The sequence below is a fragment of the Salvelinus namaycush genome, chromosome 33 (genome assembly GCF_016432855.1).
Source record: "Salvelinus namaycush isolate Seneca chromosome 33, SaNama_1.0, whole genome shotgun sequence".
NCBI classification, from domain to species: domain Eukaryota; kingdom Metazoa; phylum Chordata; class Actinopteri; order Salmoniformes; family Salmonidae; genus Salvelinus; species Salvelinus namaycush.
The window spans coordinates 16,096,806-16,115,090 of NC_052339.1; the positions used below are offsets into that span (position 1 = coordinate 16,096,806).

General features: G+C 40.6%; 1 protein-coding gene across 3 annotated transcripts in view; it reads left to right on the forward strand.

Annotated features, from left to right (window-relative positions):
- The first annotated feature begins 1,659 nt into the window (after positions 1 to 1,659).
- Positions 1,660 to 18,285, forward strand: part of LOC120028105 (dihydropyrimidine dehydrogenase [NADP(+)]-like) — a 220,615-nt gene continuing 203,989 nt past the window's right edge. Inside the window, exon 1 of one of the 3 annotated variants that reach the window (XM_038973280.1) lies at positions 1,660 to 1,886. Coding sequence is in view for 2 of the 3 variants with exons in the window: in XM_038973281.1 (XP_038829209.1) it covers positions 17,111 to 17,149 (39 nt within the window). In the remaining variant the exon portion in view is untranslated. Of the gene's footprint in view, positions 1,887 to 16,506; positions 17,150 to 18,285 lie in introns of those variants that run through there. The other 2 variants (XM_038973281.1, XM_038973279.1) reach the window with 2 other exon arrangements.

An 18,285-nucleotide genomic window follows, 5' to 3' on the forward strand; every position in this document is an offset into this window, starting at 1 on the left:
TTTTTAAACAAGCCATAGAAAGTTGGTTGCAATTTCAGTAAAAAAAAAGGAACTTCTCTGTCGGCCCTGCGTTAAAAAACAAAATTGGTTAAAGAAAATTGTGATAAATAAAATATATACCACCATCTCTTGCGCATGTCATTTTCCTTTCCTAATGCATCCTTATTTACAAAGTGATTATTATTGTTATTATTAACCCTGCATTATAATTATATAAAAGCCCCTTAGATAGGGCAAATCTGGTCTGTGAGACTAACGAAAAATGCCCCTTGGATATTAATTTAGAATCCTCCAATCCTCTAAATATAATTATTGTCGGAGAGTCACGTCATTGGCGTGGAGTCAGGCGGCATTTGCGGAGTTGAAGAGGGCGAGGAACGAGATGCAGGCACAATAATAAAAAATATATTTTTAGATATACTGGCAGCTTCATTAAATAATACCCGCAAAACACCAGTCTCAACGTCAACAGTGAAGAGACGACTCCGGGATGTTGGACTTCTAGGGAGAGTTCCCCTGTCCAGTGTCTGTGTTCTTTTGCCCATCTTAATATTTTATTTTTATTAGCCAGTCTGAGATATGGCTTTTCTTTGCAATTCTGCCAAGAAGGCCAGCATCCCGGAGTCGCCTCTTCACTGTCGACATTGAGACTGGTGTTTTGCGGGTATTATTTAATGAAGCTGCCAGTTGAGGACTTGTGAGGCGTCTGTTTCTCAAACTAGACACTCTAATGTACTTGTCCTCTCGCTCAGTTGCGCACCGGGGCCTCCCACTCTTTTCTGGTTAGAGCCAGTTAGTGCTGTTCTGTGAAGGGAGTAGTAGTAGTTTTATTGCTTCTTTAATCAGCACAACCGTTTTCAGCTGTGCTACCATAATTGCAAAAGGGTTTTCTAATGATCAATTAGCCTTTTAAAATTATAAACTTGGATTAGCTAACACAACTTGCCATTGGAACACAGGAGTGATGGCTGTTGATGTAGGAGAAAATCTATGACATAGTGGGGATTTTCCAGTATTTATATTGTTTTCACAGAAGTAGAGAGCATAATCAATACGGGGTTAATCATTAGATATGTGTAAGCATAACGTAGGCTGGATCCATGTGAATGTATAAAGCTGGACCAATATAAAGCTACCTGTTAGACATGTAAAAACTTTAATGTTTTTTTTTATACGTTTATGTGCCAAGCTGGAACAACATAGACTCAACCGTCTTGGGCCAAGTCTGGTCTTGCGAAGGCTACTGGACACGTATATGGGTTAATCATTCATGGGCAGCATAGGCCTGAACTTGTGAAGGCCAGTGACTATGTACTTTAGCAAATCAATACTAGAACCACAAGCCATGTATATATATTGGGGGGACATGTTACATACTATAAAGACATGTCTGTATTAATCAAGTAATATTATAAATTCACTTATATTGGGAATATATATATGCAATAAATGTATCATTTTCTGTATTAATACTCTGGCACCGCCACCATTATAATCTAAACTGAGCAAAGATAAGTCAGATGTGGTCGTTAACAAACAATAATTGAGACAGAACGATAATGGTGGCGAGAGGCCAAGGGGTGTTAATCATTTACATAAGATGAAGTGACCATGTGTGTCATCTGAAGGTGGAAACCTATAAAACCTGAGGTCTGGAAGAGAGAAATCAGCTGTTCCATGGAATTGCTCGGCTTCTGTTACTTTTATAATAAACTCTATTTGAATTTACAAGTTCTGGTATCTGATAAATATTTTATTCAATATTTTCAAGACATAAATGGCGAGCTTGCCAGGAGTGGCTACAAGGGACCAGTGAACGGTGAAACTTCTGTGGCTGATGACAGGTCTTCTGGACAAGTCTCACAAACGGGTAGCCACCCTACCAGGTAAGCTCAGTTCTTACTTATAGTTAATGTTTGTGTGATTTGCTTCGGGAGTCCTGCCTCAGCAATAGAAGCACCAAGTAGGTCTCTCCAAATTTTAAACGAACTAAAAGATATTGGGAGCTTTTGAATTCAATAAATGCATGCATGAATGTTAAGGAAAAAGCTTTGGGGTTTACAATAGTTAAAGACTAAGTCAAAATATTTGTGTAGGCATTGTGGATTGGGAGTTGTTTGCTTCATTGGTGTCGGGTGGCTCAGTTGGGTGGGGCCGTTCACTTGCTCTGTTCAGGTGGTTCATTTGACCCGCATGATTGGCCTGTTTGTCTGTTCAGAGTCTGTGCGCAAACACGGCCCATTCAGCTTGATCAGTCGGTCTGAGTTAGGTGTATCATTCAGTTCTTCCTGCTCGCCGGACCGCTCATCTGGAGAAATTGTTCAATCTGGTTTGGTGCATCTGTTTGCCCTGACTGACTGGTTTGCTTGGTTCGGTTTGGGGTGGCAACTGTCTGTCCGCATGGTCAAACACAAATTAATAGGAAAATCCTACGATAACGCTCCGACTCGATTTAGCAGAGGTCTGAATGGGTAGGTCACTCGCGATACTGCTTCGCGAAGGTCTGCCTGGGGGAATGTGTAGCCTACGATAACGCTTTGATCCGATTTGGCAAAGGACTGTTTTAGGTGTAAATCCTGTATAATACTGCCTCCCTGTGTCAAGGAAGTGTATCAGGGGCGGGGGATGAATTTGCAGGTCGTTTTAGGGAAAACGTGAGTAGAAGTGTGAAAGTAAGTGTGAAAGTTGCCTGTCCTTGGTAGGGAGTGATTGCACACCCTTCCTGTGACGTCACTTAAGTGTGGCCTGGCAGGAGGGACACATCTGATCCCGCGCTAGGAGAGGGGAGTGTAAATGATATATGAACGACTAGTGAAATTGCATAATATTAGAAGTATGAAGTAACCAGTATGTTTAAGAACTATCAACTACTGCATACTGTATACTGAGTTGTAAGGTAGAAGAGTATACAGTACAGGGGAACCTAGATATAATAACATTTGAGGCAATACTATACTCAGAGAGAGCGAACGTTTATGTGCATAAGTTGACAGGAAAAATAATAAATATACCAATTACACGGAATAGAGAAATTGAAAGAGTAACGTGGATATCAGTGGGAGGAAACAGAGTGTGGTCAAGCTGTCCGTGGCTTAATGGACCCTTAGGAAAATATAGCCCAGGAAGAACAGGGACACATGTTAGACAAAAAAAAGGGATCGGTTTTAAGTAGGTGAATAGCACAACAAAAATAACTAAAACAGCAGAGATAGTGCAGATATTATAGAAAGCTAAAATCTGGAAATAAGAATATTAGTAATAATAGGACAGGTATAGAAAATAATAAAATAATAGAATAACAAGCGGCCAAAAATTTGTAAAACACCAGTAGAAATTCTGGGGGCTAGGCATCCCCTATGCAAAGAAGAAATAACAAAAATGTCTAAGAAATGGGAGGAACGCACAAGGAAAATGAGCACCAAATGGCCAGCAGAAGGAACGTTGGATGTCTCATTATATGAAGAAATGGAGACCCTAATAAAAAAACATAAAATAAGCGACAAGGGGAAGAAGAGGAGAAACAAAAGAGAAAAAGAGAACGAAGTACTAAAAATGTGTCACGGCCGTTGTAAGGAGGAGACCAAGGCGCAGCGTGGTAAGTGTACATTCTTCTTTATTAAAAGAACGAACACCGAACAAAACGAACAAAATAACAAAACAAACCGTGAAGCTAATATGGATAGTGCAGACAGGCAACTAAACATAGATCAAGAACACACAAAACCAAAAGGGAAAATGGCAACCTAAATATGATCCCCAATCAGAGACAACGATAAACAGCTGCCTCTGATTGGGAACCAATTCAGGCCACCATAGACATACATATACCTAGACTACCAAAACCCCTAGACATACAAAAACCCCTAGACAATACAAAACTAGCATACCCACCCTCGTCACACCCTGACCTAACCAAAATAATAAAGAAAACAGAGATAACTAAGGTCAGGGCGTGACAAAATGTTTAAAGCAGAAGGCGAAGGACTGCTGAAGAGCATGAAAACAGCAACAGAAACACTGAAAAAAGATGATAAAGAAACAGACAAAGAAGAAGCAGAGTGGTTCACCAACCCTCCACCGTACACCAATGGACAATTTCCGATCGTAACAGGAATGTTGGAAATAAAGGAGAAGTAGAGATAAAGAAGAAAAGGAGATGGCTTCTATGCCCTCTACGTCCTCTCAGACAAAAGGAAAAAGTGAAAAACCCTCTCAGACAAGGGGAGAGCGCAAAAGAGAAATCGAAAAGGCCACGGAAACAAGAACAGAAACCCTTGATTGCTATAGGGGACTGAAGGAAGCCCTGGCAAAGATGGAAGAAAGAATGGAAGAAGGAGAACCATCAGTCAAAGATACAAGAAACAAGAAAAGTGTGAGGGATAGAAAGGCAGAAGAATTTAAGCGAAAGCTAGAAAAATGTAAGAATAATTACAAGGGCTCGACAAATCAGATGAGGAAAGGGAATGGGAAAAAAATGTATAATGGTATAAGAAAAGACAAAGACAGGGAGAGAAGAATAATATAATTAGGAGACCAGGCTATCCATATGGGAATGAGACAGGCCATAGAAAGAGTAAGGATATACCAAGAAGAGTATGGGGAGCCTCTGGAGGGAGATTGTATGGAGTTTCTAGTGGAAAGACAAGGGACAGAAGAAGAATGTAGATGGTTAGAACAAAATACAGAAGATGAATATGAATGGATAGAGAAAGACCTAAAGAAGGTAAATGGACAGATGAGAAAAGAACAGAAAAGAGAAGAAGAACTAGCCAAAGCAAACAAAGAACAGTATGAAGGACAAAGGATTAGCCCTGAAGGAGAGCAAAGAAAGATGAGGGACAGGACAAAGCTGAAAAAAACTGATAGATACGGGGTACAGTGTCCCATTTTGATAAAGGGGAATCAAAGGCAGTATGTACCATGGGGCTCACAGGACCTGGAAGGATTGGTTACTCGCCTGCTGAACCTCCATGATGGAGCTGGAAAGTGAATCAGGACCTTTGAAGAACAAACCATGGGGAAACTACTGGCTGTGGGGGATCTGAAGGCACTGCTGGCGAGAGTAGTGGGAGTAGCAAAAATGGAGGATGTACTGCAAGACAGTGACCTTGCTGATGCAGCGGGGGACACACTGAGAGATGGTTTAGCCTTTGACACATATAGTCCAGCTGTCTGGCGTGCACTGAGAGAGGAATACCCAACAAGGATTGACCCTAAAGCAATTAAAGGAGAAACAATGGGGGACACAGAAAACCCAGCTGCATACCTCCACGGGCCAAATCAAGGATACTAGAGGTGTCCAGAGAATCCTAAAGGGGAGGGTCAGTTCCCAATGATAACCACAAGATCTGATCAAGAACCTATGCTGCAGGTTCAAATAGAGAAGAGAGACACACCCATGATGATAGATACTGGAGCCACTTACACATGTGTAAGTACAAATTATGACTCTCATCTCCCCATGTCTAGTAAATATGCCAAAACTGTAGGATTCTCGGGACAAACGCAGCTAATTCCAATGACTGCTCCAGTTCGTCTGATGGCTGATGGCAAATCAGCAACAATTCCCCAATTAATCTACTCGGAAGGGATGCTCTATGCAAAATGGGCATACAAATTAAGTGCTCTCCTGAGGGAGTAATAATAGACAGAACATGGTTAAATTTGCAAATGATAATGACAGGAGAGACAGCTAATGTGTATTGGTCAGGGAACATTGAGGCAGAAATAAATATAACTATAGGGAAATGGGGAAGGTTTATTCAGGCTCAAATGCTTAAAGCTGGTAGAGCAAAATCAGAGTACCACACTGCACAATGCAGTATGACCCAAAGTTACAACAACTTTGGACAATGAATGCAAATGGAAAGGCAGTACCAATTATGTCACAGTGCATAAGAATGGGAAAACAGAGAGCTGCAATGGATGTGACTGACAGAGATGCATCAAAGTTTGTACAAAGATGGTACAACGTCTCTGTCCCTCACATTACATTGTTGGTAAATCAAGGATTTACAGCAAAATAATTGGGACCAATGATGAAGAAAGCCAAGGGAAGTAAATGGGATAAAACAGATAATCCATTGATTTTCCATTCCAAAGATAAGGCTTTTATTAAAATACTGGCCACAACAGTAATGAATGGTGATCCAAGGGAAGTAGAGGTTACAGCTAATCAGCAAGTGCAGTTAGATGAAGAAATAGGGTTAGTTAGTGATCAAAGGCAGGAAATTGAAAAAAATCATACCAGATGGGATATGGTCACGACATGACACAGATGTTGGATTGGTGAAATCAGCAAGTCCTGTAAACATCAAAGTAAAATCTGATGCCAAGCCTCCCTGGAAAGCTCAATATCACATGAAACCAGAAGCTGAAGAAGGGATAACCATGACAATTGCAGGATTGATAAAAGCAGGTGTACTGATAGAAACACAAAGTCGTTGTAATACACCTCTGCTACCTATTCTTAAAGCCAATGGTAAAAAATGGAGATTGGTACATGACCTAAGAGCAATTAATGACATTGCACTGGATTGTCTTGCAGAAGTTCCCAACCTTCACACGCTGCTGACAAATGTTCCCCCAGATGCCAAGTACTTTACAGTGATTGACTTGTTCGGAGCATTTTATAGTGTGCCCCTGGTGGAAGAATGCAGACATTTGTTTGTGTTTACATACAGAGGAAAACAATACACGTATACTCATCTTCCCCAGGGATTTAAGCACTCACCCCACGTGTTCAATCAGATATTGAGAGCTGATTTGGAAGAATTGATGCTTGATGGAACGTTGATCCAGTATGTCGATGATCTATTGATCTGTGCCTCTACGTTGGAACAATGTCATACTGACTCTGTGAAAGTACTTCAACGGTTGGCAGAAGGAGGACATAAAGTCTCTAAAACAAAACTTCAGTACTGCCAGCCCCAGGTTGAGTACCTAGGAAGAACCATAGCGAATGGAACCAAGGCAATAGCACCGGGACAGCTGGAAGAAATCAGCAAAGCACCATTGCCACAAATGGTAGCTCAAATTATGCCCTTTTTAGGGATGACTGGATTTAGCTCAGATTGGATAGAAGAATATGTAGTTAAAACAGCTCCTTTGCGAGAAATAATGAATGAAGCAGGACAACTTGATCTTAGGGCAAAACTAGACTGGAATACTGATGCTCTGATTGGATTTGAGACACTAAAAAAGGAAATGTAAACAGCACCAGCCCTAGCGGCCCAAGATTACAACAAACCATTTTTACTGTATGTAGCAAATAGGTGTGACAGATTTGCAGCAGCAGTACTTATGCAGGAAACCGCCAATTGCATACTACAGTACTAAATTAGATCCAGTAGCTCAAGGTTATCCATCGTGTTATCAAGGGTTGGCAGCATTACATTATGCATATGATAAGGCGTCAACCATAACCAGGGGATACCCTGTAACAATAAATACACATCATAAGATAGTGGAGCTGATAGAACAGGGAAATGTTGTATTAAACCATGCTAGAACTTTGGAGTACATGACCCTATTAACCTATCCAGATGTTTCCATTAAAATATGTAACACAGTAAATCCAGCTGAAAGAGTTCCATTGGAATTTGAAGAGAAAGCACATGATTGTGTAGCAGAATCTCTAACGTTGACTAAATTGCATCCAGATCTTGAATCTATACTATTGCAAGACAGGGAAGGGATTGATTTGGGAAATGACTTTGTAGTCGGCTCCATTTATAAAGACTATACAGGGAATCATGCAAGATAATCAATGGTAAGAAAACAAGGAAAAGATTTCATAAAGGAAAAATCGGAATATTGTCCTCAACCATGTTCAGCCCAATTGGCAGAACTTAAGGCATTGACTGCAGCATGTGTGCTAGGGAAAGGAAAGACAGTTAATATCTATACTGATTCAGCATACGCACATTGAGTATTTCATTTATTTGGAGCAGTTTGGAAACAGAGAGGATTTAAGAAAAGTGATGGTACACCCATACAACATCACGCACAAATTGTGAAGTTGATGACGGCATTGATGTATCCTAGAAAATTAGCGATCATAAAATGTCAGGCACATAAGAAAGGAAATTAGTTTGTTGTTAAGGGAAACAATGCAGCAGATGAAGCAGCAAAAAAGGCTTCTAAATGTATTGTTCCAATACTAACAGCAGTCTTGTATCCTTACCGTCTCCCACGTCTCTAATTCAAGTCCAATCTCGAGCTGGGATTTACAAACAATCTACGTGGAAACAAAGGGGAGCCTCCATAGACAAGAAAGGAATATGGAGATCCCATGATGGAGCCAAAGTAGCATCTACTACCTTGTTAAACTTGCTTATTAATGATGCACATGGTCTAGACCATTGAGCAAGAGGGGTGGTAATAAGAAAACATAAAAAACAAGGATACTGGTCACCATACCTACAGGCAACAATGGATGAAGTATTGATGAAATGTGAAGTATGTGCGCAAAATAACATACGTACAGGAGTACCTACACCCATAGGCCACATACCGGTCCGAGAAGGACCACTTTGACACATTGTAATGGATTATGTGGATATGATAAAACCAGTGCGCGGCAAAAGATACATACTAGTTATCATAGACAGATTTAGCAGATGGATAGAAGCAATACCATCAGCAGATCAGGGAGCAGGGACAGTAATAAAGTTTTTAATCAGAGAAGTGATTCCTAGGTTTGTAATACCTTCAGAAATCAGCTCAGATAATGGATCAGCATTTGTGCAAAACATTGTCAAATTAATTAATACAAAAGTTAAGAATGAAGCAAAGACTGGGATGTGTTTATCATACCCAGTCACAAAGGATGGTTGAAAGGGCAAATGGAACCCTCAAGGCTAAGATAAATAAGATCTGTGCAGCTTCAGGGCTTAACTGAGTAGATGCACTACCACTTGCTTTAATGAGCTGTCACATGGAAACTAACAGAAGCACGCATCTAAGTCTGCATGAAATGCTTACAGGTCGACCCATGCCAACTCTAGGAAGGCTCTACAAAGGTCCCTCATTAGAATAATTGCAGGAAAAGTTAAAAGCATATGTGAAACAACTAACTGAGATACACTAAGCTATTTATCTCCAGGAACCGAAGCAGGTGCCTGAACCAGGACAGGAGGGTCCTTGTCTAGTAATACCAGGGGATCTGGTCTACATCCGAGTGTTCCGGTGGAAGTGGAACCAGCCGAGGAGAGAAAGTCCCTATGAGGTGGCCAGGCAGGAGCCAGGATGCTGATGCGCCCAGCGGGAACCAGAAGGAAGCAGAGGACGAAGCAGGTGCAAAAACCTGCAGTCAACGGATATTCTCTCCTGAGGGGCCAGAGAGACCAGGGATGGGGGGGGGGTGACATGCCTGTTACTCCTGATGATATACCTACTATGGCAGATACCCCTGACGGAAGCCCTTTCCAATGGGACAAAGAAATGCCAGCAGAAGAATGGGAAATACTCTTCCCTGAAATCGATGCTTTCTCTGACGGAAGCCCGTTCTGATTGGAGGGAGGAATACCACCGGAAGAAGGGGGAGGATATTTCCCTGCAATCGACTTCTCAGCCCTTGAATGGACCTCTGCACAGACAAGTGAAACCAGACCAGCTGAATGATGAAGGATTGCCCTGGACAGCAACATTGACGAACTTAGAAGAAACGGTAACAGACCCACCTACAGCATGCCAAACGTAGAATAAGAAAACAGGTTTCCTCTGAATCTCCTTTGGAAAAGAGTAGGATTAGTGTTCTCATCTCAGCCCAAATAATGACAGGAATTGCAATTAGGAAATCGTTTAAGATCAGGAGAAGTAAACCTTTACCAGAAAGAGCGCTATGTGGATGGAACCATCATCCAGTGGTAGGTGAAGTCATTTGGGGTAATGAAGGGTGTAACTTCAAAAGTAAATAGAGGAATAGATGAGTGATAAATTACTATGAATGACCTTAATCAACAGGAAGGGGAAGAATACGTTATGAGAATAATTAATGAGAGACCAGAAGGAAACAATGTAATGATTATTCTGATAAACCCTAACCCAGAGCCCCTGACAAGACCAAAAAGAGCTACAGCATCAGTAAAACTAATGATAACTATCCAAACAACCCTTACTAGTGTTAGTATAACAACCAGGACAATGGCAGTGCCACAAGAAAGGGACACAAAGAAATTGGACTTCTTTTACCTAAAAGAATGGTCAAAATGAAGAAATCACCTTACCACACGTACCAACACACAGGTGTGATCATTCTACAGTGGTCCCTGTAGCTACGATCAAACCGGTGTGATTAGAACGCTTATTTAGAACGGACAATTTTGACACAACAATCAGCATTTGAGCTGGCCACACTTTTTTCAGAAAGATTTTGCACAAACACAGTCCTTACAAAGTTATGTCCTGAATATGAGCCGTTTATTTTTGGATGCAATGTTCAGACATTCACAGAAGTAGCTACAGCATAACACAATCATCCAAACCGGAAAATGTGGGCTAAATTAGTCCTAGCACTAACTGAGGAAAGATTGATGTAACTCAAGCGGTTATATTTGTATAACTCTCTCTGACAAAGTACAATATGAATTAGCTAATATAAATTACTATTTATAATTAATCACATCACAGGTGAGCTCACCATTGATCAAAATAATTGAGTAAAACACTCTAGAAATCGAAAGTAATCCGACATTGGGTAGTTTCTGCGCGCTGCCATGCTTTTTTTTCCCCTCACAGAAACCAAAGATAACAAGAGGAGACAAGATGAGTTTGGTCTCTTAATAGTATGCATGTTCAAGGGGGGGTGTCGTCCACCATCGTTCACATCCCACCATTAATTTCCGGAATTCCTCAAAATTTGTGAACCCTTACTCATCTAATTTTGTTATAACATCTTTGGTCCAACAGACGATTACGTAAAACCCAGAATGCATTATATGTCAAAAAACTCGGCTACACACAGCTGGAATTAGCTTAGCTCATCATAATCAGTACAACCTTCAAAAAAGTATTGTACACACATAATATGTGCACATTACAATCTATGCAAGAATCGGAATGCATGAAAACAATTGGGAAGTGCTTGGGGAATTTTGTCCGGGTCAGAAATGTTCCAAAAATGTATTTTCCGCGAAAGTAAAAAGGACTATTTTTATGTGAATGAATGAGGAGGCGGAACAGACCTCAATTCAAACTGTTCTTAGAAAATAAAACTTGTTAGAAAATCATTTGAAATTGAAGTTGAAACAGCCTATAAATTAAAACAGGCTAAGTGCCTTGTTTTTAGGACATCGCGGATTAAATGTACTGTTGAGTAACAATCACATTCTGGAACGGAGAGAACGTTCTAACATCACGTACATAGAAAAACTCACGCTGTGGCGACCGTTACGGAACCCAAACCGGGCTACGCGCGTGCGCCATATTGCATAAATGTATTTTGTCCCCCCACATCAAACGCGATCACGACACGCAGGTTAAAATATCAAAACAAACTGAACCAATTATATTAATTTTGGGACAGGTAGAAAATCATTATATATATCCTACCCTGCCTTTCTAAGGTCTTCGAAAGCCAAGTCAACAAACAGATTACCGACCATTTCGAATCCCACCATACCTTCTCCGCTATGCAATCTGGTTTCAGAGCTGGTCATGGGTGCACCTCAGCCACGCTCAAGGTCATAAACGATATCTTAACCGCCATCGATAGGAAACAATACTGTGCAGCCGTATTCATTGACCTGGCCAAGGCTTTTGACTCTGTCAATCACCACATCCTCATCGGCAGACTCGACAGCCTTGGTTTCTCTAATGATTGCCTCGCCTGGTTCACCAACTACTTCTCTGATCGAGTTCAGTGTGTCAAATCGGAGGGTCTGTTGTCCGGGCCTCTGGCAGTCTCTATGGGGATGCCACAGGGTTCTATTCTTGGACCGACTCTCTTCTCTGTATACATCAATGATGTCGCTCTTGCTGCTGGTGAGTCTCTGATCCACCTCTACGCAGACGACACTATTCTGTATACTTCTGGCCCTTCTTTTGACACTGTGTTAACAACCCTCCAGGCGAGCTTCAATGCCATACAACTCTCCTTCCGTGGCCTCCAATTGCTCTTAAATACAAGTAAAACTAAATGCATGCTCTTCAACCGATCACTGCCTGCACCTGCCCGCCTGTCCAACATCACTACTCTGGACGGCTCTGACTTAGAATATGTGGACAACTACAAATACCTAGGTGTCTGGTTAGACTGTAAACTCTCCTTCCAGACTCACATCAAACATCTCCAATCCAAAGTTAAATCTAGAATTGGCTTCCTATTCCGCAAGAAAGCATCCTTCACTCATGCTGCCAAACATACCCTTGTAAAACTGACCATCCTACCAATCCTCGACTTCGGTGATGTCATTTACAAAATAGCCTCCAAAACCCTACTCAATAAATTGGATGCAGTCTATCACAGTGCCATCCATTTTGTCACCAAAGCCCCATATACTACCCACCACTGCGACCTGTACACTCTCGTTGGCTGGCCCTCGCTTCATACTCGTCGCCAAACCCACTGGCTCCAGGTCATCTACAAGACCCTGCTAGGTAAAGTCCCCCCTTATCTCAGCTCGCTGGTCACCATAGCAGCACCTACCTGTAGCACACGCTCCAGCAGGTATATCTCTCTGGTCACCCCCAAAACCAATTCTTCCTTTGGCCGCCTCTCCTTCCAGTTCTCTGCTGCCAATGACTGGAACGAACTACAGAAATCTCTGAAACTGGAAACACTTATCTCCCTCACTAGCTTTAAGCACCAGCTGTCAGAGCAGCTCATAGATTACTGCACCTGTACATAGCCATCTATAATTTAGCCCAAACAACTACCTCTTTACCTACTGTATTTATTTATTTATTTTGCTCCTTTGCACCCCATTATTTCTATCTCTACTTTGCACTTTCTTCCACTGCAAACCAACCATTCCAGTGTTTTTTTTACTTGCTATATTGTATTTACTTCGCCACCATGGCCTTTTTTATATTTTTATTTATTTATATATATATTTTGTTTGCCTTCACCTCCCTTATCTCACCTCACTTGCTCACATTGTATATAGACTTATTTTTCACTGTATTATTGACTGTATGTTTGTTTTACTCCATGTGTAACTCTGTGTTGTTGTATGTGTCGAACTGCTTTGCTTTATCTTGGCCAGGTCGCAATTGTAAATGAGAACGTGTTCTCAATTTGCCTACCTGGTTAAATAAAGGTGGAAAAAAAAAAAAAAAAAAAGAATTAAACATTTATGGCAATTTAGCTAGTTAGCTTGCACTTCCTAGCTAATTTGTCCTATTTAGCAAGCTTGCTGTTGCTAGCTAATTTGTCCTGGGATATTGTTACGAGAATTATGTTCTCAATGTTCATAAACCCAATTCAATGAACTACTCAGTCTGAAACCCAGGATTTGAAATAAACTGGTTGAAATGAATCAGACGAGGCCCAGCTACGATAGTCAGAAAGTTTATTTACGAGAGCGCTGCTTAGTTGTACAAAACCATTCATTTTATACTGGCTTCTTACGCACATACTTTCACACACAAACATTAGGTATCCTATGCACACACTGTCCTGCTACCCAGCCGACAAAAATTAGGGGAGTCCGTGAGAATCACTCCCCGTCGTCCCTCAAGATAGGGAGACCCTGGGAAGTACTCTCAGTGGGCCCCAGCCAAGGTTGGCACCGAATCTTGCTCAGACAGTCTGTGTTTAAGAGACTTTAGAGACATATTGTTATATTGTTTTACCCTAATTCTGACTAAAACTACACACATCATGACTAAAACTACACACATCATTTATTATAATTTTACTGACTAACACTACACACGTAATTGATTATAATGTTATGATTCTAATCAATTTCATACAATTAGATAGCTTCAGGGTGGAATGTTCTAGTCAGTCTTTTAAACCTGTAAATTCCATCAACAGATATAAACATTGAGTATTTATTTTACCTGAAATGCACAAGGTCCTCTGCTCCGCCAATTAATCCACACATAAAACGGTCAACCGAATTGTTTCTGGTCATCTCTCTTCCTTCCAGGCTTTTTCTTCTCTTGACTTTATATTGCGATTGGCAACTTTCATAAATTAGGTGCATTACCGCCACTGACCTCGTTTGTCTTTCAGTCACCCACGTGGGTATAACCAATGAGGAGATGGCACGTGGGTACCTGCTTCTATAAACCAATGAGGAGATGGGAGAGGCAGGACTTGCAGCGCGATCTGCTTCAGAAATAGAACTGATTTCTATTTTAGCCCTTGGCAACGCAGACGCTCATTGGCGCGCGCGAGCAGTGTGGGTGCAATAATTTAATAACATAGATTTCTACATTTATTTTGCACCTCTCACGCACGCGACGTGAGCGGTGTAGTCAGCCTGTTAGAGATATTTGGAACTCACACATGAAAGGGTTAAACATTGACCCAGAATTTAGGAAAGCATCACAACATGACTGGTATAAGTGGGCTCAGTACACGGCACAGAAACATAGAATGGATAATTGCATCTTATGTAGCAAATCTCCTATGTCAGATCTACTAATAGTACCTGAACCTGCGACGTTTGAAGAATGTAAAAAAAAATAAAAAAAATATCGATGTAATAAGAGAAAATACTACAATCCTTGGTGTAATATAGAATGCAGAAAAGCACTAGGTAGCACTAAAGGAAATATGGTAATAAATACAACTTGTGAGGGAGAAAGTGAATGTGCTGTTTATGACATCAGAACAAAATGGGATGGACCTCAAAATAATAGACATACTGTGGTAAATGGAAAATATGAATGCTTCTATAGTTCTCAAGATAAAGGGATAGATTTAGGGAATACAACAGTAGAGTGTCACACCATTTGGCTATTAGAAACTGCAGGGGTTTGAAAATTTGGTGACAAAGGCGTAATCACATATGTGAGAGGGTCATGCGGAAGAATAACTAATGTAAGTCCATTTTTATCAATTCTAAAAATAAAAAAAAGACATAGGCATAGCGGATAGTTTTTGGATGTGTAAGAAAAATAAACTGTTGAATGTTTTACCAACAAAATGGACAGGACTTTGTACATTTGTTAGCGCAATACAGCAGGCTACCATTATTGATTCACAACGACAGAACAGTCCAGAACAGACTATGAGAGGCACACAGTACTACACAGAGCCATGACTACATGGAACTCTATTCCACATCAGATAACTGATGCAAGCAGTAAATAAATTAAAAAAAGCGGATATAAATGCACCTTATGGAACCGCTGGGACTGTGAAGCAACAGAAACATAGGCACAGACACATGCATACACACACATGATAACATACGCACTATGCACACACGTACACGTGTATTTTGTGTTGTAGATATGTGGTAGTGGAGTAGGGGCCTGAGGGCACACACTTAGTGTGTTGTGAAATCTGTTATGAATGTATTGTAATGTCTTTCAAATTGTATAACTGCCTTCATTTAGCTGGACCCCAGTAAGAGTAGCTGCTGCCTTGGAAGCAGCTAATGGGGTCCATAATAAATACAAATATCTGTCCTATTCAGTTGCCTACTCTCTCACTTCTCCGACAACTGGAGCTGCAGTCCTTTCACCCCCTTCTATGGCTACAAATGTATGGGGCTTGTGCTTTTAATTTACAATGATACATACATCAAGTAAGCTAGCTAATAGGAAGTTATATCTAGCTAATGATATTTGATTCACTTAGCTATAGAGTAAAGTTATCTAGCAAGCATCTTATACACAGTGGCCTACTAAGTGTAGGTAGCTAGTTAATGTATTTACATGAATAGGTTCTCCCACTGCCTCAGTTTTTTGGGGTTCTTAGAAAAATGTAATAATCTGCTTTTAGCTTGTATTTCGGCCAATTGTGAATAAAAGAGTGCAAGGGTAAGGGGTGAGAAGAACTGTGGCTTGACTAGAACAGTGGTGATAAGTGACCAATGCTAGGGTGATGGTTGAAAAGGAGGTGTTGACTTTGACTAGTCTCTAGTGTGTTGATATTTGATTAAGGGAGGCTTGAAGAGGAAGAGTGACACTAGACTTGTGCAGGATTGAGACACGGCAAGGGGAGGGGACGTCTGAGAAGGAGGAATGAGAGAGTTCCTAATATGTATTCCGTACCCCAACTTCCGCACGCTGCACGAGGTGGAACTTCGAACGTAGGCAAAAACTGCTTCTCCAAAAAAATCCCCGATCACACTATAGGTGACGTCATGGTGACGTTAGCTTATGGTTCAAAACACTTGGAACTCGGAAATCTCCGACTTCAGTACATTCAAGACATCTGGGAACCGTTTTGAAAGGTCATCCAACTCGGAATTCAAACTCGGGCCTCTTTCTAAAGGTCGACTTTCTGACCTGAAGATCACTGAAGTCATGATTTCCAAGTTCCCGGTTGTCTTGAACACAACATAGCTAAACTCACGTCGTCGTCTCGCGACGAACTGCACATGTGCAGGCAGTCAAATCAAAGTCAGATATTACAACGTGTCAGTTTTTCCACTTTCACGGGGTTCGCGTAATAACATGTTCAACTACTTAAGACATTGGCTCGAATCTAAGTTGTGCCTTTAGATTTCTAGAAAACTAATAACCAAGGAAGATTGTTAACTTCTCTCATTGACTAGGCCGTTTTTTGAGAAGTCAATTTGGTCTGTTTCGCAAGCTTAGAAACCAGTGTTCCAAGTTTCGCTTCTGAACTTTTTTTCGATTCCTCAATTCCGTATGGTCCTAAACGAAGCAAGAATAACAACAACCAGTCAGTATCATTTCGAAACTAACGTTATCCATATCAAGCTTAGGCTATAAATCGCCAAAAGAAACGCCAATGACTTGGTAACAAATCATTTAGAAAATATAGAATTAAGACAGATACTAGTCAGGTAGGAGATTCCGAGATAACGTTAGCTGCGCTCGGTTGGTCTGCTCCAAACTATTGTGGCGATTGTAAATATTGCATCAAGAAATCAAACAGGTCACTGATAGCATACAACATAGTTTGCGTTTCGCACGTCCATTTTTATTTTGACAACTCACATTTCTTCGAAAGGCAATGTCTAGAATGCTGAGCAAGGATCTCCCGGATATCGAGGTATAAGGCTACTGTAAATGCATTGTTATTCTGCTCTATCAAATACTGCTGTATCAGAAACGTTAATTCGCATTTTTGCTGCTGTGTCACTGTTATCACATGTTGCATGTATTCGATATCGAAATAAGTGTCATTATTGACAGTATAAATTACATTATTGTCATGTATTTATAATTCAGGTGCTTTACCAATACAAAGAGCTTGTTTTGGTGTGCTTGTATGAGGAATAGATCTTTATGTTTCCCACTAAAACAGTTGTTGAAAAAAATCTGCTTTATCACAGCAACTACCCCATCATACTTGCAAGACAGTTAAAAATAATGCTAAGTTAACGTTGAATAATGGTTTATTGATATTTTGTTGTGGCAGAGATTTTCAGATGTTTTTTCACTGTGGACAAAAGGGATGCCTTGAGAAGTTATTGGGGCAAAGTTTATCCTGTGGGTGTTGGTTTGTTTGTTTTGAGTTAGAGTGTATGTAGTTTGTTGTTGTGATGTGTTTTGGAAATAATACAATAGAATGGAATATAATAAAATGGGATATAATATTCAAATAGACCTTATTGTTTTGCAAGGCAAACTGTTGCTTTCTTGAGTCAAACCCAGGCAATGGATGTCTATTGCTGTATTGTTGGCTTTATGCTTCACCTGGTATTGAATCAAAACTAAATTATTTATCATGTTTCCATTATACATGCCCATTTTTCTTCCATTATGAAATCCATCACTACTGTGTATGGAATTACTTAAATCAATTAAATGATACACTTTATTATAAATGCAACAACCACAAACACGCTTGCAAATACGAGGGAGGGATCAGTCTAGGAAATCCTATTTTACCAGGAGTATTTCTTATTCATTATGGACTGAATGTAAAGTCTATTGCGTAATACCATCCACAAGTGTTCTGTTCCGCTAACTAACACCATAGAGATCATGTGGACATCACATGGTCATTTCACTGTTCACTTCTGCTGCCTGTTCCAGTGGAATGTGCAGGCTATAGGCAAGGGTCAACTTATCACTTCCTGAGACATTGGAGAAAACTTGCTGTTGTCTAATCCGTTGCTGTGTGTGTTGGGACTTGTGCATGCTTCTCTACAAGTGTAAACAAACATTACTTTGCAGCATGCA